The sequence below is a fragment of the Peromyscus maniculatus genome, chromosome X (assembly GCF_049852395.1).
Source record: "Peromyscus maniculatus bairdii isolate BWxNUB_F1_BW_parent chromosome X, HU_Pman_BW_mat_3.1, whole genome shotgun sequence".
NCBI lineage: Eukaryota > Metazoa > Chordata > Mammalia > Rodentia > Cricetidae > Peromyscus > Peromyscus maniculatus.
This window is the reverse complement of record NC_134875.1, coordinates 143,249,481-143,273,651: the sequence shown is the minus strand read 5'-3', so window position 1 is coordinate 143,273,651 and position 24,171 is coordinate 143,249,481. Positions and strand designations below refer to the sequence as shown.

The 24,171-nt window shown below is 39.3% G+C and overlaps 1 protein-coding gene across 1 annotated transcript; it reads left to right on the top strand.

Annotated features, from left to right (window-relative positions):
- Window positions 1–4,102: 4,102 nt before the first annotated feature.
- Window positions 4,103–20,545, top strand: LOC143270919 (uncharacterized). The gene is made up of 2 exons (XM_076562268.1): window positions 4,103–4,215; window positions 19,757–20,545. Exons 1-2 carry the CDS (start codon window positions 4,187–4,189, stop codon window positions 20,427–20,429), a joined length of 702 nt encoding a protein of 233 aa, XP_076418383.1. The 5' UTR covers window positions 4,103–4,186; the 3' UTR covers window positions 20,430–20,545.
- The last annotated feature ends 3,626 nt before the right edge of the window (window positions 20,546–24,171 follow it).

The following is a 24,171-nucleotide window of genomic DNA, read 5'->3' as shown; positions in this document are numbered from 1 at the left end:
GAACTAAACAGAGAATTCTCAACACAGGAAACTCAAATGGTTGAAAGACATTTAAGGAATTGCTCAACATCCCTAATCATCAGGGAAATGCAAATCAAAACAACTCTGAGATATCACCTTATGTCTGTCAGAATGTCTAAGATCAAAAACACTGAACATACCTTATGATGGAGAGGATGTGAAACTAGGAGAACTCTCCTCCACTGCTGGTGGGAATGCAAGTTTGTACAACAAATTTGGAAATCAATATGGTGCTTTCTTAGAAAATTGGGAATCAATATCTCCCAAGATCCAGCTAAACCACTCCTGGGCATATACACAAGAAATGCTCAATCATACCACAAGAGAACTTGCTCAGCTATGTTCATATCAACATTGTTTGTAATAGCCAAAACCTGGAAAAAACCTAGATGCCCTTCAACTGAAGAATGGATAAATGAATTGTGGCACATATACACAATGGAATACTACTCAGCAAAGAAAAACAATGACATCATGAGGTTTGCAGGCAAATGGATGGATCTAGAAAAAATCATCCTGAGTGAGGTAACCCAGACTCAGAAAGAAAAATATGGTATGTACTCACTCATAGGAAGATGCTAGATGTGGAACAAGGATGACTGGACTGTTACTCACATCACCAGTGAGGCTACCTGGAAAATGGGACCCCAAGAAAGACACGTAGAAATGGATGAGCTCTACATGAACAGCCTGGACATGAGTGGGAGCCGTGAAGTACGAGGGTTGAGGGAAAGAGAGTGGGAGATCCTAGCTGGATCAAGAACTGAGAGGGAGAAAAAGGAGTGGGAGACCATGGTAAATGAAGACCGCATGAGAAAAGGAAGAAACAAAGAGCTGGAGAGGCCCACAGAAATCCAAAAAGATACCCCCACAAAAGACTGCTGGCAATGGTTGAGAGACAGCCAGGACTGACGTACTCTGGTGATGGGATGGCCAAACACCCTAATAGTTGTGCCAGAAACCCCATCCAAGGACTTAGGAATCAGGATGCAGATATCCATGGCTAGGCACTGGGTGGAGCATTGGGAGTCTAATTAGTGAGAAAGAGGAGGGTTTATATGTGCGAGAATTGTTGAGACCAAGGTTGGATAAAGCACAGGGACAAATAACCAAATGAATGGAAACACATGAACTATGAACCAAAGGCTGAGGGGCCCCCAACTGGATCAGGCCCTCTGAATAGGTGAGACAGTCAATTGGCTTGATCTGTTTGGGAGGCATCTAGGCAGTGGTACCAGGTCCTGGGATCATTGCATGAGTTAGCTGTTTGAAATCTGGGACTTATGCAGGGATGCTTGGCTCAATCTGGGAGCAGGGGACTGGACATGCCTGGACTGAGTCTATCAGGTAGATCCCAGTCCTTGGGGGAGTCCTTGATCTGGAGGAGATGGGAGCGTGAGGTGTACTGGTGGAAGGGGTGGGGAGCAGGAAGTGAGAGAACAAGGGAATCTGTGGTTATTATGTAGAACTGAATAGTATTGTAAAATTAAAAAAAAAGGCTCAGAAAAGACTTTCCAATCAAACGGTCTTAAGAAGCAAAGTGGTATAGCCATCCTAATATCTAACAAAATAGACTTCAAACTAAAATCAATCAAAAGAGATGAAGAAGGACCTTACATACCCCTCACAGGAAAGATCCACCAAAATGAAGTTTCAATTCTGAACTTTTATACCCCAAAGACAAGGAAACCCACATATATAAAAGAAACTTTAGGAAAGCTTAAATACACATAGAACCCCACACACTAATAGTGGGAGACTTCAACACCTCACACTCATCAATGGACCGATCTGCAAAATTGAAAGTTAACAGAGAAACAAGGAGCTGAACTGATGTTATGACTCAAATGGACTTAATAGATATCTACAGAACATTCCATCCTAACAAAAAAGAATATACCTTCTTCTCAGGACCCCCATGGAACTTTCTCTAAAATCTAACACATACTCAGTCAAAAAGCAAATCTCAACAGATACAAAAAAATTGGATTAACCTCCTGTGTCCTATCAGACCACCATGGTTTAAAGTTAGATTTCAACAAAAAAAAAAATTACAGAAAACATAAAATCTCATGGAAACTTAATAATGCTCCAATCAATTATCAATGGGTCAAGGAAGAAACAAAGAAAGAACCTAAAGATTTCCTAGAGATCAATGAAAATAAATACACCATATACCCAAAATTATGGAATGCTATGAGTGCAATGCTAAGAGGAAAGTTCATAGCATTAAATGCCCACATAAAGAAGTTGGAGAAATCTCACACTATCAACTTAACAGCACAACTGAAAGCTCTAGAACAAGAAGAAGCAAATTCACCCAGGAAGAATAGGTGCCAGGAAAAAATCAAATTGAGGGCTGAGTTAAAAAAAAATAGAAGCAAAGAGAACAATACAAAGAATCAATGAAGCAAAGAGTTGGTTCTTTGAGAAAATCAACAAGATACACTAACCCTTATGCAAAGTAACCAAAAGACAGAGAGAGAGCATCCAAATTATCAAAATCCAAAATAAAAAGGGAGACATAATATATGACACTGAGGAAATCCAGAGAACCATCAGCTCATACTTCAAAAACCTGTACTCAACAAAACTAGAAAACTGAAAAGAAGTGGATAATTTTCTGCATAGGCACCACATACCAAAGTTAAATCAAGACCAGATAACCTATATAAATAGACCAATAGCTCTTAAGGAAATAGAAACAGTCATTAAAAGTCTCCCAACTATAAAAAAGCCCAGGACCAGATGGTTTCAGCGCAGAATTCTATCAGATCTTTAAAGAGATACTACCAATTCCCCTTAAATTGATCCACACAAGAGAAACAGAAGGAACGTTACCACACACCTTCTATGAGGCTAAAATTACCCTGATTCCAAAACAAACAAAGATACAACAAATAAAGAGGACTACACACCAATCTCGCTCATGAACATTGATGCAAAAATACTCAATAAAATACTGGCAAACAGACTCCAAGTACACATCAAAACAATTATCCACTATGATTAAGTAGGATACCTTCCAGAGATGCAAGGGTGGCTCAACATATGAAAGTCTGTCAAGATAATACACCATATAAAAAATCTGAAAGAAAAAAACCACATCATCATCTCACTAGATGCTGAAAAGGCCTTTCACAAAATCCAACACCCCTTCATGATAAAGGTCTTGGAGATATAAGCCACAAAAATCATTGCCTCTCCAAGTTGCTTTTGGGAAACAAAATCTCCCAAGATCTTAGTAGCTATGGACTTCCCATATCTAATCTGTTTCTGTATCTAAGAGGTTTATGGAAGCAAGGTGACACCATATTCTCCAATGAAGACATTTGCTTTTATAATTGAACGTCTTTCTTCCCTTCCACTATGGCAATATTTTTTCTTTTGTTTTCATCAGTTTTTTTTTTTTTTTTGGTAAAGCCACCAGGAATAATAACGACTAATTCATGCATAAATTCAAAAGTAAATTACTTTTTTAAAAGGCTATTAACACATCAGAGGGCTGTTTAAAATGTTGGTCCATTATGACTGTATATTCAGTGGTCATAGTCCACCATTCAGCCTTAGTAGCCATGGAAACATAAGAATTTTTAAAGTGAGTTACTTCTCTGACAACTAGCAGTCACTTACCTTTGTAGAAGAGAAAAGGAGGCAAGTATTTTCCATTTCCAGGTGGTTTTATTAATCACATTCAATTTCACAGGGTACAGAATGCCAGAGAGGGTCATTGACATGCGATTAAGTATGTGTAAGTCTTGCTGAATATCATAAGTGCCTGGAAGCCCTGTGTGTGAGTACAGGAAGCCAGCGTTTGCACTGCTGTCTGTGTAGCTTCCTGAAGTTGAGTGTATGAATTAGCTTTCCTGTGTTGTTTCCTTAACTACAAAATAAGGATAATGATTGGGTGGGTAACATTGCAGGGCCAGTAATAACAGATGTACCAATACTCCTGACGTGTTAAAATGAGAATCCAACTAAGCCAAGATCAGGAGGGAAATGGAAAGGATTGTGGCATCCAGGGGTTGGGGAGAATACTGCTCTGAGCTGAAATGTCTGCCTAACAGAACTTCTTTTTCTGAAGGTGTTTCTGGTCTTCCTCTGACTCCATTAATGGGCATTTCCTATTACTGAGAAGACCATCTGTGGTCTTGCTACCGTCCAAATGGATCTACTTATCCAGAATACACAAAGGTAAAAACCTTACATTATATGGAGGCTTTCACATACAGTCTTTATGAAACACAGGAATCCACTCCATGGCTTTCAAACATAGGCAGAAACAGAACCTGACAAGCTAGCTCAGTATTTTGGAACAACAGCAATCTTCATCCTGTTTCCACTATTTCTGTAAAACTCCACATTCCTGTAGTCCACTGCCTCAAATGTGCCTTGGCAAGGAAGAGGATGTGGGCAGAGTGTTACCCAAGCTACTATCAATTGAAGACCCATCTTGCTGATGGAACTTCCTTAGTAGAACAGCTACTACCTCCACTAAGTTAGAAAGTACATCTCATAGAGACAGTGAAGCCAAGCATAGCAGCTAGGGAAGGTTTCCTGGCAAGAGATCCCATTTGTAGGTCCCTCAAACCTTCTTCAGGGACAGTGGTAATGACATTATCTACATGCATCGTGAGTTAATGACTTTGTCTCCTTCCTTTCTGATAAATTATCATCCCTCAGGTAAATTTTTTTTCCATGAGTAACACTACATCTGAGGATTTGAATTGATGAGTGATTTAAATAAGTTTGTGCAGAGAGTTAATGTGGAGTCTTAGTTTTTTTTATTAAGAAATTTTTTCATTCATTTCACACACCAATAAGAGATCCCCCTCTTTCCTTCTTCTGCACCCCCAGCCTCCCCTTCCAACCCATCCCCCACTCCCTCCCACAAGAAGGTAAGGGCTCCCATGTGGAGGTACATGCAGTAGAGGCAAGTCCAAGCTTTTCGCCCTGCCTCAAGACTGCACCATCCTAGGTAGTGGACTACCATTCAAGCAACAGAGATGGATTCTGATCCTACTTCCAGGGGGCCTCCCAGACAGATCAAGCTACACAACTGTCTCACTATGCAGATGGTGTCCATCCCATGTAGGCTTCACAGCCATTGATCCAACTTTCATGATTTCCCTCTAGTGTGGTTTTGGTCGTCCCTGAATGTTTCCCCATCATGATCCTGATGCACTTGCTCATTGAATCCCTCTTCTCTCTCTCTTTGACTGGACTCCTGGAGCTCTGTCTAGTGATTGGCTGTGGATCTCTGCATCTGCTTCCATCAATCATTGGAGAAAAGTTCTGTGATAACAGTTAGGGTATTCAGCGGTCTGATCTCTGGGGCAAGCCAGGTCAGTTCAGGCACCCTCTCTACTGCTAGTAGCCCAGACTGGGGTCATCCATGGGAATTCCTAGCAACTTTCCTAGCACCAGGCTTTTTCTATCCCCATGATAACTCTCTCTCTCTCTCTCTCTCTCTCTCTCTCTCTCTCTCTCTCTCTCTCTCTCTCTCTCTCTCTCTCTCGTATTTATTTCATTGCATTTCACCTCTATCCCTTTTCCAGTTCAATAATCCCATTCCATTATGCTCTCATGCCCTATCCCCTACCCTCCATGGCCCACTCCTCATTCTCAGTTTACTAATGAAGATCTCATCTATTTCCCCTTTCAGGGTAGTCCGAGCATCCCTCTTTGATTCTGACCTTTTAGTTAGCTTCTGTGGAGCTGTGGGTTGTTGCCTCATTACACTTTGCTTTATATATAGTATCCACTTATGAGGGACTACATACCATGTTTGTCCTTCTGAGTCCTTCTGGGTTACCTCACTCAGGACGATATTTTCTAGTTCCATCCATTTGCCTGCAAACCTCAGGATGTCATTGTTTTTTCTGCTGAGTAGTACCCCACTGTGTATATATATATACAACATTCTCTTTATCCATTCTTAAGTTGAGGGGCATCTAGGTTGTTTCCAGGTACTGGCTATTATGAATAATGCTGATATGAACATAAGAACATTTGTCCTTGTGGTATGATTAAATATTTCTTGGTTATTTTCACAAGAGGAAGATTGGTTCCCAATTTTCTGAGAAACCACCATACTGATTTTCAAAGTAGCTGTACCAGTCTGCACTCCCACCGACAGTGGAAGAGTTTCCCCCTTGATCCACATCCTCTCTAACATAACCTGTCTTCAGGATTTTTGGTCTTAGCCACTCTGATGGGTGTAAGATGGTATCTCAGAGTCGTTTTGATTTACATCTCCTGATAATTAAGGATGCTGAGAAATTCCTTAAATGTCTTTTGGCCATTTGAAATTCTTCCTTTGAGAATTCACTCTTTAGCTCTAGACAATTTTTAATTGGATTTTTTATTATCTTGTTGTCTAGCTTCTTGAGTTCTCGATATAATTTGGAGATCTGCCCTCTGTCAGATGTGGGTTGTTGAAAATATTTTTCCACTCTGTAGGCTGTTGTTTTGTCTTATTTACTGTATCCTAAGCCTTACAGAAGATTCTCAGTTTCAGGAAGTCCCACTTATTAATTGTTGTTCTCAGTGTCTGTGCTGCTGGTGTTATATTAAGGAAGTGAACTCCTGTGCCAATGCATTCAAGATTATTTTCTACATTCTCTTCTATCAGGTTCAGTGTAACTCGTTTTATATTGAGGCCTTCGATCCACTTGGACTTAAGTTTTGTGCATTGTGATAGATATGAATTGATTTACAATTTTCATGTTTACATCCAGTTATGCCAGCACCATTTGTTGAAGATGCTTTCTTTTTTCCATTGTACAGTTTTGGCTTCTTTGTCAAAAATCAGGTGCTCATAGTAGTGTAGGTTAATGTCAGTGTCTTCAGTCCAACTTCATTCATCCACATGTTGGTTTTCATGCCAAGACCAAACTCTTTTTATTACTATAGCTCCATAGTAGCGCTTGAAGTCAGGGATGGTGATACCTCCAGAGGTGGTTTTATTGTACAGGATTCTTTTTTTTTTTTTTTGCAGTGATGTGTGTGTTTGAGAACTTTTTTAAATAAATATTTTTATTTATAAATAACTTAATTTTACATATCAGACACGGATTAACCTGTCCTCCCTCCTCCAACCCCCCTTCATTCCACCCCAACAACCCAACAATTCCCACATCCTCCAAGGCAAGGTATTCCATGGGGATTCATCCCAGCCTGGTAGATCCAGCTGAGGCAGGTCCAGTCCCCTGCACCAAGGCTGAGCAAAGGGTCTCAGAATAAGCCCTGGTTTCCAAAAAGCCAACTCATGCACCAAGGACAGGTCCCAGTTCCACTGCCTAGAGGCCTCCTAAACAGTTCAAGCTCATCAATTGTCTCACTTATCCAGAAGGCCTGCTCCAGTTCCATGGGGGCTCCTCAGCTATTGGTTCACAGTTCATGTGTTTCTGTTAGTTTGTCTATTTTTCCCTGTGCTTCTTTCAATCATGTTCTCAATATCTCTTGCTCATATAATCCCTCCTCTTCCTCGTTGGTTGATCTCCCAGAGCTCCACCTGGGTTTTGGCCATGGATCTCTGCATCTGATTCCATCAGTTACTGGATGAGAGTTCTATCATGACAGTTAGGGTATTCAGCCATCCCATCACAAGTGGAGGTCATCTAACTCTCTTTACTCTTGCCAGTAGTTAATAGTGGAGGTATATTTGTGGATTTCTAGGGACCTCCCTAGCACTCTGTTTCTTCCTATTCCCATGGGGGTCTTCATTTATCATGGTATCACTTTGCTTGTACTCCCACTCTGTTCCTGGTCCAGCTAGGACCTCCCATTCCCCTAAGCACACTTTCCCACGACCCTTGCACTCCATTACCCCCCCCCCGCAACCCCAGTTTGCTCAGTAGATCTCATCCATTTTTCTGTCACTTGGCAATACCTGTGTCTTTCTTAAAGTCCTCTTTACTAGGTAGCCTCTATAGAATTGTGAGTTGCAGTCTGGTTATCTTTGCTTTACATCTAGTATCCACTTATGAGGGAGTACATACCATGTTTGTCTTTCTGAGTCTGGGTTACTTCACTCAGATTATTTTCTAGTTCCATCCATTTGCCTGAAAACCTCATGATGTCATTGTTTTTCTGTGCTGAGTAGTGCTCCATTGTGTATATATACAACATTTTCTTTATCCATTCTTCAGTTAAAGGGCATCTCGATTGTTTCCAGGTCCTGGATATTAGAAATAAAGCTACTATGAACATAGTTGAGCATGTGTAGTTGTGGTATGATTGAGAATTCCTTGGGTATATGCCCAAGAGTGGTATTGCTGGGTCTTGAGGGAGGTTGATTTCCAATTTTCTAAGAAAGTGCCATAATGATTTGCAAAGTGGTTGTACAAGTTTTCATTCCCACCAACAGTGTAGGAGTGTTCCCCTTGATCCACATCCTCTCCAACATAATCTGTATTCAGGGATTTTGATCTTAGCCATTCTGATGGGTGTAACATGGTATCTCAGAATCATTTTGATTTGCATTTCCCTGATGACTAAGGATATTGAGCAATTCCTTAAATGTATTTCAGCCATTCGAGAATCTTCTGTTGAGAATTCTCTGTTTCGCTGTATAGCCCACTTTTTAATTGGGACTGTTGGGTATTTGGATGTCTAGTGTCTTCAGTTCTTTATGCATTCTGGATATCAGCCTTCTGTCAGATGTGGGGTTTGTGAAGAGCTTTTCCCATTCTGTACGCTGTCGTTTTGTCTTGTTGACTGTGTCCTTTGCCCTACAATAGCTTCTAACTTTCAAGAGGTCCCATGTATTAATTGTTGTTCTCAGTGTCTGTGCTACTGTTGTTATATTTAGGAAGTGATCTCTGGTGTCAATGTTTTCAAGACTACTTCCTACTTTTTCTTCAATCAGATTCAGAGTAACCAGATTTATGTCGTGGTCTTTGATCCACATGGACTTAAGTTTTGTGCATAGTGACATATATATATATATATATATATATATATATATATATATATATATATATATATATATATATATATATATATATATATATTTGCAGTCTCCTACATGTTGACATCCAGTTATGCCAGCACCTTTTGTTGAAGATACTTTCTATTTTCCATAGTATAGTTTTGGCTCCTTTGTCAAAAACCACCTTCTGTTTCTATTGTGTGGAACAATTTGAAGAGTATTGGTATTAATGCCCCTTTGACAATATCTTAGAATTCTAAATTGAAACCATCTGGTCCTGGGCTTTTTTAGGTTGGGAGCCTTTTAATGATTGTTTGTATTTCTTTAGGGGTTATTGGTCTATTTAAATAGTTCATCTGGTCTTGATTTAACTTCGGTATGTGGTACCTATCCAGAAAATTGTCCGTTTCATTTAGATTTTCCAATTTTGTGGAGTATAGGTTTTTGAAGTATGACCTGATGATTCTCTGGATTTCCTCATTGTCAGTTGTTACATCTACCTTTTTATTTCTGATTTTATTAATTTGGATGCTCTCTTTCTCTGCCTTTGGGTTAGTCTGGATAAGGGCTTGTCTATCTTGTTGGTTTTCTCAAAGAACAACTCTTTGTTTCGTTTATTCTTTATATTGTTCTCTTTGTTTCAATTTTATTGATTTCGGCTCTTAATTTGATACTTTCCTTGCATCTATTCCTCCTGTGTGACTTTGCTTTTTCTTGTTCTAGAGCTTTCAGGTGTGTTGTTAAGTCACTAATGTGAGATTTCTCCAACTTCATCATGTGGGCATTTAGAGCTATGAATTTTCCCTTTAGCACTGCTTTCATAGTGTCCCATAGTCTTGGTATGTAGTACATTGATTTTCATTGAATTCTAGGAAGTCTTTAATTTCTTTCTTATTTCTTCTTTAACCCATTGGTAATTCATTTGAGCATTATTCAGTTTCCATGAGATTGTAGGCTTTCTGTAATTTTTGTTGTTGTTGAAATCTAACTTTAAACCATGGTGATCTGATAGAATATAGGAGGTTATTCCAATTTTTTGTATCTATTGAGATTTGCTTTGTGACAAGTATGTGGTTGATTTTAGAGAAGGTTCCATCAGGTGCTGAGAAGAAGGTATTTTGTGTTAGGTTGGAATGTTCTGTAGATATCAATTAAGTCTATTTGAGTCAACATCATTTAAGCCCCTTATTTCTCTGTTAAGTTTTGATTTTGTAGATCTGTCCAGTGGTGAGTGTAGGGTGGTGAAGTCTCTCACTATTAATGTGTTTGGTTTGATGTGTGATTTAAGCTTTAATAATTTTTTTCATATGTGGGTGCCCTTGTATTTGTGGTATAAATGTTCAGAATTGAAACTTCGTCTTAGTGGATTCCTGTAATGAGCATGTAATGCCCTTCTCAATTGCTTTTGATTGATTTTAGTTTGAAGTCTATTTTGTTAGATATTAGGATAGCTATACCAGCTTGTTTCTTAAGTCCATTTGATTGGAAAGACTTCCCATCCTTTTACTCTGAGGTAATGTCTAACTTTGAAATTTAGGTGTGTTTCTTGTATGGAGCAGGAAGATGGGTCTGCTTTCATATCCATTCTACTAATCTGTGTCTTTTTATAGATGAATTAAGACCATTGATATTAAGGGATATTAAAGACCAGTGATTATTAATTCCTGTTATCTTTTGGTGGTAGTGTGTGTGTATTTCTCTTCTTTGGGATTTACTTCTGTGGAATTATCTATTGCCTGTGTTTCATGGTTGTATCTGATTTCCTTAGGTTGGTATTTTCCTTTTAGTGCTTTCAGTAGGGCTTGATTTGTGGATAGGTATTGTTTAAATCTGGTTTTGTTTTGGAATGTCTTACTCACTCTGTTTATGGTTATTTTAAAGTTTTGTCGGTTATGTTAGTCTAGGCTGGCATCCATGGTCTCTTAGTGTCTGCATTACATCTGTCCATGTCCTTCTGTCTTTCAAATTCTCCATTGAGAAGTAGGGTGTTATTCTGATGGGTCTGCCTTTGTAAGTCTCTTGGCCTTTTATCTTAGCTGCTCTTAATATTCTTTCTTTATTATGTATGTTTAGTGGTTTAATCATTATGTGGTAAGGGGACATTTTTTGGGGGGGGCACAGTCTGTTTTGTGTTCTCTAAGCTTATTGCATCTCCATAGGTATTTCCTTCTTTAAGTTGGGAAAGTTTTCTTCCATGATTTTATTGAATAAATTTTCTATGCCTTTGATTTGGTATTCTTCTCCTGTTTCTATCCCTATTATTCTTAGGTTTGTCTTTTCAGGGTGTCCAAGATTTCCTGGACATTTTGTGTTATTACTTTTTCGGCTTTGGTATTTTTTTTATTTTTGTTGTGTTTTTAATTTTAGTCCCATAATGTTTTTTGTTAGTATAGAGAAAAAAATGTGGTTTGGGTTTTTTTTTTGTTTTTTGATTGTTTGTTTGTTTTTTGTATCTATAACTTAGTCATAGGAGGGTTGGTAATTTTTTTTGAGTTTTCTTATGTTCTGTTTTGATAATAAAATTCTCTTCAATTAAAGACAGTTTCTTTCTTATTGCTTGTTGTGGCTTTTATTTGTTCTCCTTGCCTGTTGAAGTTTCCAGAATATCTATTAATGTGTCCAATATGACTGGGAACATTCAACCTTCACAGTCATGTTCCTGACCTCCAAAGGAAACCGCTTCCTCTTTCAGCACTGTGATGTCACCTGTAACCATTCTGCACATGTTCTTTATGAAGTTGTTCAAGTTCCCTCTGGTTACATTTTCCCGAGGGAATTTTATCATGAAAGGGTATTGAATGTGTCAAAGACTTTTTATAGTCCCATCACTTCTCTGGAGAGCAGCTTGATATTTAACCTCTGGTCTCTTTGTCTCTTATAATTTTTCCACCTCCTTCTTCCATGATTTTTCCTGAGCTTTAGGTATAAAAATTGTGTCATAGATGTATCAATCATAGTTGGGTACCCTACGGTCACCTACCCTCTGATTTCAACAAATTCTCTGATTTGTGGATCTCTGTAATAGCCCTATCTGTTGTAAGAAGAAGCTTCTTTGATCAGGGGTCAGAGATACTCTTCCCTAGATACAAGGGTAAGTGTTCAGAATGAAGTTAGGAATCATATTGTATTAGGAGATGGCAGTAGTAGAGTCTATGGCCTCTCTAACCATTTGTGGTTGCCTAGGTTTACAGTTTTAGGCATGAATGCCCCAATACCAAGGAGGCCTTGGACTCAATTAAAAAGCTGTTGGTTACTCTCAAGATAAAAGTGTCACTATTGTGCCATTGAGGGTACCTTGCCTGCCTGGTCATTGTTGTGGTTCATAGGCTTTAAAGCTTGGTGGGACTATTGATTGCTTTTTCCCCCTGGCAGCTTTCATAGCACAGTATAAATATATTTCTTCTGTGAACTTAACATAAACCCATAACTTTACCTTGGGTTAAGCAGATTGATCTTCATAATGTGGATGGACCTCATTCAGTTAAGGCTTTACTCTCAAGAGACTAGTGTTTTCAGCAAGAGAATTCCCTCTGTGGGTTACTTTTTCACTCAAACAGCAACTTTTTCCTGATTTTTCAGGTCAACTCTTACCCTGAAGATTTTGGACTTGCCAATTTGTACAGTCCCATGAGCCACACACTTTAGATCAGTCTGCTAACATAAGCACACACACCATTAGCTCCATTTCTCTGAAGATCCCTGAATAACATAGCAACACACATAGTGCTGCCAAGATCAGTGAATAATTCTTTAGTTTTCATCTCACATAAAATTCTAGAAACCTCCTTGAAATATTCTGCAAATTAACTTTGAAAGAGATTCTTTCTTATATTTTTCTCTCACTTTACTGGTCATTGTCCTAATTCCTTTTATAAATTTCTTTTTTGTAAAACTGAAATTTATTATAAGCCACAGTCGTCCTAGGGACCTCCATGCTATATTCATAGCCCCCATGGTTCTATGGGTTGTGGTCTGATTGTTCTTTATTTTATATCTAGATTCCACTTATGAGTGAGTACATACAGTGACTGTCTTTCTGGGTTTGGATTACCTCACTCAGGATGATTTTTTCTAGTTCCATCCATTTGCCTGAAAATTTCATGCTTTCATTGTTTTTCTCTGCTGAGTAGTACTCCATTGTGTTTATGTACCACATTTTTTTTTCATGCATTCTTCTGTTGCGGGTATCTAGGTTGTTTCCAGGTTCTGGCTATTACAAATAGTGCCACTATGAACATAGCTGAGCATGTATCTTTATGGTATGAATCAGCATTCCTTGGGTATATGCCCAAGAGTGGGATGGCTGGGTCTTGAGGTAGTTCGATTCCTAATTTTCTGAGAAACCACCATACTGATTTCCACAGTGGTTGTACAAGCTTACATTCCCACCAACAGTGGAGGAGTGTTCCCTTTGCTCCACATCCTCTCCAACTTTGACTGTCATTGGTGTTTTTGATCTTTGCCATTCTGACAGGTGTAAGGTGGTATCTCAGAGTCGTTTTGATTTGTATTTCTCTGATGATTAAGGATGTTGAGCATTTCTTTAAATGTCTTTCAGCCATTTGTGATTCTTGTTTTGTGAATTCTCTGTTTAGCTCTTTAGTCCATTTATAATTGGACTGTTTAGTATTTTGATGTCTAGTTTCTTGAGTTCTTTATATACTGTGGAGATCAATCCTCTGTCAGATGTGGGGTTGGTGAAGATCTTTTCACATACTGTTGGCTGTCTTTTTGTCTGATTGACTGTGTCTTTTGCCCTGCAATGCTTCTCAATTTTGAGAGGTCCCCTTTATTAATTATTGTGCTCACGGTGTGTGCTGTTGGTGTTTTATTTAGGAAATGGTCTCTGGTGCCAATGTGTTCAAGAGTGCTTCCTACTTTCTTTTCTATTAAGTTTAGTGTTACGGGATTTTTGTTCAGGTCTTTGATCCACTTGGACTTGAGTTTAGTGCATGGTGACAGATATGTATCTATTTGTAATCTTTTCAATATTAACATCCAGTTATACCAGCACCATTTGTTGAAGATACTTTCTTTTTTCCATTGTATAGTTTTGGCTCCTTTGTCAAAAACCAGGTGTTCACATGTGCATGGATAGTCAGGGTCTTCAACTCGATTCCATTGGTCCATATGTCAGTTTTTATACCATTACCAAGCTGTTTTCAATACTATAGCTCTATAGTAGAGTTTGAGGTCACGTATGGTGATGTCTTCAAAAGTTGCTTTATCATATACGATCCTTTTAGCTATCCTGGGTCTTTTGTTTTTCCATATGAATTTGAGTATTTTTCTTTCCAAGTCTGTGAAGAATTGTGTTGGGATTTTGATGGGGATTGCATTGAATCTGTAGAAATGCTTTTGGTAAGATTGCCATTTTTACTATGTTAATCATACCTATTTCTTAGCATGGGAGATCCTTCCATTTTCTGATATCTTCTTCAATTTCTTTCTTTAGAGATTTAAAGTTCTTATCAAAAAGGTCCTTCACTTGTTTATTTAGTGTTATCCCAAGGTATTTTCTATTATTTGTGGCTATTGTAAAGGGTGCTGTTTCTCTGACTTCTTTCTCAGCCGTTTTAACATTTGTGTATAGGAGGGCTACTGATTTTATTTGAGTTGATCTTGTATCCTGCCACTTTACTGAAGGAGTTTATCAGCTGTAGGAATTCCCTGGTAGAGTTTTTGGGGTCACTTATGTATACTATCATATCATCTGCAAATAATGAAAGTTTGACTTCTTCCTCTCCAATTTGTATCCCTTTGATCTCCTTTTGTCGTCTTATTGCTCTAGCTAGAACTTCTATTACTATATTGAATAAATATGGGGAGAGTGGACAGCCTTGTTTTGTTCCTGAATTTAGTAGTATCACTTTGAGTTTCTCTCCATTTAATTTGATGTTGGCTGTTGGCTTGCTATAAGTTGCCTTTATTATGTTTAGAAATGGTCCTTGTATTCCTGATCTTTCTAAGACCTTTATCATGAAGGGGTGTTGGATTTTGTCAACGGCTTTTTCAGCATCTAATGAGATGATCTTGTGTTTTTTACTTTCAATTTGTTTATGTTGTGTATTACACTGACAGATTTTCGTATGTTGAACCATCCTTGCATCCCTGGGATGAATCCTACTTGGTCGTGATGGATAATTGTTTTGATGTATCCTTGGATTTAGTTTGCCAATATTTTGTTGAGTATTTTTGCATCAATGTTCATGAGGGAGTTTGGTCTGGAGTTCTCTTTCTTTGTCGCATCTTTGTGTGGTTTGGATATCAGGGTAATTGTAGCCTCATAAAAAGAGTTTGGTAGTGTTCCTTCTGTTTCTATTGTGTGGATCACTTTGAAGAGTATTGGTATTAGTTCTTCTTTGAAAGTCTGGTAGAATTCTGCACTGAAACCATCTGGTCCTGGGCTTTTTTTGGTTGGGAGACTTTTGATGACTGTTTCTATTACTTTAGGGGTTATTGGTCTATTTAAATGGTTTATCTAGTCTTGATTTAATTAGGTATGTGGTATTTATCCAGAAAATTGTCCATTTCTTCCTGGTTTTCCATTTATGTGGAGTACAGGTTTTTGAAGTATCATCTGATGATTCTCTGGACTTCTTTGTTGTCTCTTGTCATGTCTCCATTTTCATTTCTGATTTTGTTAATTTGTGTGCTCTATCTTTGCCTTTTTGTTGATCTGGCTAGGGTTTGTCTATCTTGTTGATTTTTTCAAAGAACCAACTCTTTGTTTCATTGATTTTTTGTATTGTTCTCTTGTTCTCTATTTCATTGATTTCAGCCCTCAATTTGAATATTTCCTGGTGTCTGTTTCTCCTGGGTGAGTTTGTTTCTTTTTGTTCTAAAGCTTTCAGTTGTGCTGTTAATTCACTGGTATGGGACTGCTCCATCTTCTTTATGTGTGCATTTAGAGCTATGAATTTTCCTCTCAGCACTGCTTTCATAGTGTCCCATAAGTTTGGGTATGTTGTACTTTACTTTTCATTGAATTCTAGGAAATCTTTAATTTCTTTCTTTATTTCTTCCTTGAGCCATTGATGTTTCAGGTGGGCATTATTAAGTTTCCATGAGTTTGTGGGTTTTCTATAATTTTTGTTGTTGTTGAGGTCTAATGATCTTCTAGCTTTCATAGTCTCTATTGAGATGTCTGGTGTTATTCTGATGGGTTTGCCTTTATATGTTACTTGGTCTTTTTCCTTTGTGGCTCTTAATATTTTTTCTTTGTTCTGTGTGTTTAGTGTTTTGATTATTATGTGGTGAGGGGACTTTTTTTTTGAATCCAGCCTATTTGGTATTCTGTAAGCTTCTTGTATCTTCATAGGTATTTCTTTCTTTAGGTTAGGAAAGTTTTCTTCTATGATTTTGTTGAATATATTTTCTGGGCTTTTGAGTTGGTATTCTTCTCCTTCTATCCCTATTATTCTTAGGTTTGGTCTTTACATGGGGTCCCAAATTTCCTGTACGTTTTGTGTTACGATGTTTCTGTCTTTAGTGTTTTTTTTTTTGACTGAAGAATCTATTTTCTCTATTGTGTCTTCAGTGTCAGAGATTCTCTGTTCCATCACTTGCAATCGGTTGGTTATGCTTGTTTCTGTACTACCTGTTCGTTTAGTCAGGATTTCTATTTCTAACATTCCCTCAGCATGTGTTTTCTTTATTGTCTCAAATTCATTTTGCAGATCTTGGAATTTTTCTTTCATCTGTTTACTTGCTTTTTCTTGGATTTCTTTGATTTCTTCCCATTTTTTGTTTGTTTTTTTCTGCCATTTTTTATGGCAGTTTTTCATTTCCTTCTTAATGGAGTTTTTCATTTTCTCTCTAAGGGAAATTTTCATTTCCTCTTTAATGGAGTTTTTCATTTCCTCTTGTTTTTGCAGTTTAAAATAATCTAATTATGGATTTTTTTTTATTTAACAGTGCTATTCAGTTCTACATAATAGCCACATTCCCTTGTTCTCTCCCTTCCTGCCCCCTTTCATTTCCCCCCAGCACACTCCATATTCCCACCTCCTCCAGATCAAGGTCTCCCCCAAGGACTGGGATCGACCCCATAGACTCAGTCCAGGTAGGTCCAGTCCCCTCCTCCCAGATTAAGCCAAGCGTCCCTGCATAAGTCCCAGGTTTCAAACAGCTAAGTCATGCAACTAGCCCAGAATCTGGTATCACTGCCTAGATGCCTCCCAAACAGATCAAGCCAATCAACTGTCTCACCTATTCAGAGGGCCTGATCCAGTTGGGGGCCCCTCAGCCTTTGGTTCATAGTTCATGTGTTTCCATTTGTTTGGTTATTTGTCCCTGTGCTTTATCCAATCTTGGTCTCAACAATTCTCGCTCATATAAACCCTCATCTTTCTCACTAAATAGACTCCCAGAGCTCCACCCAGGGCCTAGCCGTGGATGTCTGCATCCAGATTCCTCAGTCCTTGGATGGGGTTTATGGCACAACTATTAGGGTGTTTGACCATCCCATCACCAGAGTAGGTCAGTCCCAGCTTTCTCTCGACCATTGCCAGCAGTCTTTGTGGGGGCATCTCTTTGGATTTCTGTGGGCCTCTTTAGCACTTTGTTTCTTCCTTTTCTCATGTGGTCTTCATTTACCATGGTCTCCTATGCCTTGTTCTCCCTCCCTTTTCTTGATCCTTGTATTCTGCTGGTTACTTGCATCTGTGTTTCCTGTTTGTTTACTCATATTTTCTATTTCCAGCATTCCCTCTGTTTGTGTCTTCTTCATTGTTTCTATTTCCCTTTTCATGTTTTGAACTGTTTCCTTCACATGTTTAATTGCTTTTTCATGGTTTTCTTGGCTTTCTTTAAGGGATTTATTGATTTCCTATTTTTCATTTGCCTTTTCCTCTATTTCTTTATTGATTTCTTCCAATTTTTTGTTTGTCCTTTCCTCAACTCCTTTAAGGGAATTTTTCATTTTTTCTTGAAAGGCCTCTATCATCTTCATGAAGCTATTTTTAAGGTAATTTTATTCTGATTGTTCTACATTTTTATGTTAGGTCTTACTGTTAGAAGAGGGCTAGGTTCTGTTGATGCCATATTGTTCTTTATGTTGTTGTATGTATTTTTGCATTGAAATCTACCCATCTCTTCCTCTAATAGGTGCAATAGGTGTCTGTGTCTGAGCAAGCTGCTATTGGTCCACTCTGTGCTTTTTGTGTCTGTGACTCAGGGGGTCCCTTTGTGTCCAGTCTTGGCTCTTGGTCTAATTGGAGCGGGCAGATTCTAAATATCACTTGGCCCAATGCAAGCTAGCTGATTCTGTGACTCATCTAGTTGCTCTTGGTCTTCTCAGGGCTCTTGGTATAGTTAGAGCTGGTGGAATATGTGTCTTAGAAAACCTCTCTTGGTTCAGTGAGAACTGACAGATTATGTGTCTGAGGTAGTCACCATTGAACCAATGAGAGCTGGTGGATTCCTTATCTCAGCATGTTGCTGGGGTTTTAGGCAGATGGGTATTGGGTAGTGCTTGGGGTATCGAATATAGGGTACAATGGGAGGTGGTTAGTGGAGAAGCCTGGCCAAAGGAAATTTTCCTTGCTAGCCAGCATCTGGGGAAGAGTTGTCTGGGGGTTCTTGGGGACTGTTTGTTTCCCAGGGTCTGGGTCTCAGAGGCAGGACTCTCTGGGAGGGAGGGGAGTCACTCACCTCTTGGTCCAATGCGAGGTGGAAGATTCCTTGTCTCAGGAAGTTACTGGGATCCCAGGCACATGGGTATTGGAGTAGGGCTTGGGTCTTGTAGATTGCAGGGTCTGATAGGGGATTAGGGGAGCCTGGCCATGGGGAGTTTTCCCTACTGGCCAGCAACCCATGGAGGCTTAGTTTTATGTTCAAAGAAGGTATTTGAATACGTGAAGAGAAAATGATGGAAATATCCATGAAACCTCATATTTTACACAGAGATTTTAGTTTTCTTATACTGAGGAATGAGTTCAGAGTCTTATTCATCTTAGGTGATCACTATAACACTAAGCTATGTCACCATCCCAAATACCTACATGTCTTGAAAGTCATTCTCAATCTAGCTTTAATTATGAGATATATGTGGTTCTTGTTTTTTTTAGTAATAATTACATTTCAGAAAATACTAATAAGAAGTACAGTGTACACTACTCCATTGATCTACCTAGAGTTCTTTATTTGGTTGTGTCTTTTGGGTTAATATACATTTGTGAATAAAGATATGCATATGTATACACATATGTGTATATACTTATATACACATGAACGCAGTATGAATGGCAATCCCACATGATTGGATATACCATGTGAATTATAGTTTTCATTTTTTGATTTCAGCAGGCCATGTAGGTTACTTCCTTTTTTAATAGTCATGAGAACTTTCATCACATTATTTTAGAAGTGATAATTTATTTGAGCATTCTTTTGTTTATTACCCTCATTTACATTATTCATAATATTTCTATATTACAAAACGAAGGTGAATAAACATAATCTTTGTGTGATGTTGCCAACCCCAATATCACTGTCAGTTCCAAGCACTGAAACACCTGGTCAACAAATATGAACATTTCAGCATTTGATGGATATTATGAAATTGTTGTCCAAAATATCATAAAGTAGCTATTCCCACTATACTCAGGAATCTTTAAGCTTCTCTTACTATTATTTACAGTGTTCATAATAGTAATCTGTACATAGACCACTGAAATATCTCCATGTGACAACAGGGAAAAAGGTACGAGAGCGCAGTGCTCTCTAAGCCATGACTCCTCTTTTCCTGCCTTCCCTTGTATTCTCACTGACTCTATTCTTCTTTGATGCCTTCTTCAGATTTGCCAACATGAAGGAGTACATCTTCAAGTTCAGTGGCCTGATTTGCAGTACATCAGCTTTGGTGTTTGAAATCATCCTTGCAAACAGCAAATGCTGGCGCCTGTGGGAGTTTAACAACAAGCTTGTGCAATTTGTGTCAATTGGACTCTGGGAAGCTTATTACACTCAGGACTTTAACATCTCTGGGTCTATGACCAGGATGGTGGTTCACACCCCTATCAATGAAACCTGGAACAAGTCATTGGAATTTCAATATGTACAAGTCCTGATAGCGTGGGCCATATCGATGAAAATCCTAGTCCTGATTTTCACTTCAGTGGCCATTAAGATCAGCTGCATGGAGGACCCATTCATTGAGATACAGCTGTTTTGCTACAAGATGTCTGCCATAATTTTGGCTGTGAGCAGCCTTTTCACTCTTGTTACTGTAACCTTGAACCACCTCGTAGACATGTATGGGCAAACCACACTTGACTTTCCACCTGACTTTCCCGTAAAGAAAGAAGACATTATAAAGAAACACTGCACAAAGGTGCTCCCAATGGGTGTCCTGACAGCCACAATGTCGCTCTTTGGTGTCATTTTGTTCCTCTATGAGATGATCTTCTTGACAATACAGAGTCGGGTGAGGGCACCATGTGCTTCCAAGCTGGCTGAGCAAAAGGCCTGAAGTGAGGGCTTTGGCATTTGTAACATCTACCAAGAGAATCCTTGAAGAAATTGCCCATTTTCACACAGTACTATGCAATCACCAACTCATTCCAAATAAAATATCAACTTGGTTTCTGGGGTGTATCTAAATTGTATATCCTCCCTTCCTGTCAAATATACTCCTTTCTTTAAATGTTTTCTCATTCTAACCTCTGTGGGTGATGATCATGTCTTTGGATACTGCTAACAAGCAGTAGCAGGCAAGAGTACTGGTGAAATGTAAGTTGCTTAAATAAACATGACATACACAAGGTGAAAGAGGTTTGTAAGTAAACTGACACCTCAACACACATACACAAGAACCCCACATTCCTGTGTGGAAACACTTAAGTACTCAGATCTCTGGAGGGGAGAGCTGGATGTCTCAGCCTTGTCACTTTTGGCAATATGGGATGCTCTCTTGAAGTAAGAAGGCAATGCTGTACACTGAAGATGCCATTGCCATCTGCAGCCTGTCTCTACTAGAAAGCTGTAGCCATATCCTAATTCCCTGGTTGTGAAGATCACAAAAGACCAGGCATCTCCACTGTGCTCTGGTGGGCCATGTGGTATGCAGAAGACAGGACCACTTGTCAGAGTTGGTTTTCTTGTTTTATCATCTCCACCACTGTGTTCAATCTCACATTATAAGGCTTGATGGCACACACTCTTACACAGTGAGCAATCTCACCTACCTCAAGTTTATTGCTTTTAAGATACAATATTCTCCCCCTTGTTGCTATAAGTTGAAGTTCATTTCATTATGCAAAATACATTTATTCCATCTTTCAAACAGTCCCATGTTTCTTTGAGAGTCCAGTGTCTTTTTTGGGACTTGGCAGGATTTCAACAGTGAGACCCTGGACAATCATAAATCGACTCCCAGACTTCTAACATAAAATGGTACAGAGTAAACATTACCATTATAAAAGGGAGGAGTGTGCGCACGGGATGCTCACATTGGATGGGAGTGGTTGAGTGGTCTCTCCAGACAAACCGTAAAGCACCTTGGGCCCAACACTCGCAGTTGCCTTCCTGATACACAGAACTTGCAGACATGGAGCCCGGTGTCAGGAAGTCAAAGATACTCTGCTTCTCTGGAGAAGTGTGTGATAATGTACAGTGTGTGTACACAGAGGGAACAGTTGGTCAGAAGTGGCTTCTTGGTTCCCCAAGGGGAAAGACTGGCTTTGTAATGATCATTTTCCTTATTTATTTTATTAAACTGGTGGAGTCCGAGCATTACATGAAGTGCCGGTGATTCTGTCAGCAAATCTCAGCATATTTTATTAGTTTTTTGGCAGAAGTAGTCTGTTGTTTGTTTCTGTTTTTAAGGTGAACTGAAAATTCTAGCTGAAATCACTAAGATAATCATGAGATGATTGCAGTGAGCGGGCTGACACGGTCAGGAGGAGCTGTCCCTGGCTGAATGTTTGCTCTTTGTCATAGTTTGTCACTTGCTTTTTTTTAAGCTTTAATTTCAGAATGATCAAGGAACCCCGTGTGATGCTGGCATGTTGTCGGCCAGAACACCAAACTCCTCACAGCTCTGTTGTTTTGATCTCTAGCCTTGGGATGGACTGCTAGATTCTTCAGAATCCCAGCAGCCGGGAGCAGCTAGAGCCCTTTGCAAGATGACACTTTGGGGTGGTAGACCAGTAATCCAGAAAAGAAGCCCCTCCCCTCCTGACTGGCACATCTGTTAGAACGGTGTTCAGAAGCTTCTGACAGGAGTCTCCTGTATGTCTGAGCATCAAGTAGCTTGGCAGTGGCTGAATGTAACTTGTAGAAAGCAACTGAGGATTATAGTCCAAGTCACAGCAGCCAGGCTCTGGATAGTCCATCTCACTGCATTCTTCATGCGGTGGTGGTGGCCCGCTGATAAGCCCCTAATTTTCTAAGGTAATTTTACTAAAACTGTTGACTGAGAAGCAAACAGCAAAAAGAAATGTTTTGTGCTGCTATTATTAACATTTACTTTCTGTACCTTTTAGCTCAGTAAATGACTTCATCTGTTCGTCCAATAAGCATGATTGTAAAAGTGTCACTTAGCTAATCGGACTTCGTAGACAGATGTGCTGGGAGAAGAAGATGACCTTTTGACAGACTCATTTTATGGTGTCTGAAGCCTTACCCTGGCTGGGGTTTGTGATCTGCAGGCTTTACCCAGAGAACACAAGTAGGAGCGTTGGGGGGTCAGGGCCATTGAGAGCACATGATGTTGAGGGCTTAAACAAAATTGTGTTGGAATCCAGAACTGCGTTTTTTGCAGCTTTGTGTTCAAAGAAAAAGCATAAAGTATGGCTGAGTTCTCGAGGCTGCCTCATGCAGCCCTGAAGTACGGTCTTGTTTGCTTGCACACACTTTTTGAATTTAAGGCATATGCAGGAAAAGACATAGTTAAGTTCTGGATGGTGGCAAGTTCTAGCAAGTTTGCTAAGCTCCTGGCAGCCAGCCAGGCCCTGCTCAGGTCTGCCCGGGGCAGTCTGCGGGTGAGGACCACTTACTAGCTGTTGGCTCTAACTCTGTTTTATTCTTAGTGCAGAAGGACCTAAGTAAAACATTTTGAATTTTATCAGAAACTTTATCAGTAAACTTTAAAAACATACAGGGTTTGGGTTGGGGACTGGGAATATCAGGTATAGGAAGTAAAGAAGGTGACCCTCCCCCCAGCACACGTTTCAAGGTGATCTTTCTTTGCCTGCAATGATGATGATGAGGGCAGATGCAGGTGTGAACAAGGCTAGTTGCTGTGTAATTATGTACATGTTTGCTGGGGCAGCTGTCCCAAATTTTGTATATTAGAACAAAAGTTTCTATGAATTATCATAACTAAAAGTAAATATTCTAAGTTAAGCCCCACTTCTGGGTCATGTGGCTTCTGTCAAAGGAATTTTACCTTTAGAAGGTCACTGAAGACAGGAGCCACGTGGCTTAGGAAGGGGGCAAGGAAATGTGCTGTAGTGGCCTTCCGGCCTCAGCCATCAGTGGAGGGTTTTCCTTAACTTGATGGCCATAGGAAGCATAGGAAGACCTCACTTTCAAATCCTCCTGATACTTTCTGTAACGATGCTTTTCCTTAAAGATTCTCTTCATGAGGGATGTGGCTGGGAGCTGGGAGGCAAGGTGCTGGAGTCCTAGCTCTCTGGTAAACTCAACTGTGTGAGCTTGGGCAAGTCACTTACCCTCTCTATGCTTCAGTTCCCTCCTGTAAATGGGAGTAATACCTACCTCATAGGGTTATTGTGGGGATGAATTCGAGATCCTGTCTGTAACGCATTTAAGGTTCTTGAAGAAGGCGCTATATAAATACAAAGTCTTATCTATTAAAGTTGAAAAAAAAATAAAATGGTACAGAATAAATATTACCATTATAAAAGGGAGGAGTGCGGACATGGTAAGGGAAGAGTGTCTTGAATGAAGACCTACACCCAAGAGAGAAAAATCTGAATCCCGAAGCTCTATATTATACCTGTCATCTAGTGATATGATGGTATGTATCATTTTGGAGTCAAGGGGCTGAAGGAACCCTGGCCTTCCAGTTTTACTGGCTGTAGCACTATAACCTTTCCTTTCTCTCTTTCCTTTTTTCTTTCTCTCTTTCCTTTTTTCTTTCTTTCTTTCTTCCTTCCTTCCTTTCTCTCTGTCTCTCTCTCTGTCTCTCTCTCTCTTTCTTTCTTTCTTCCTTCCTTCCTTTCTCTCTGTCTCTCTCTCTGTCTCTC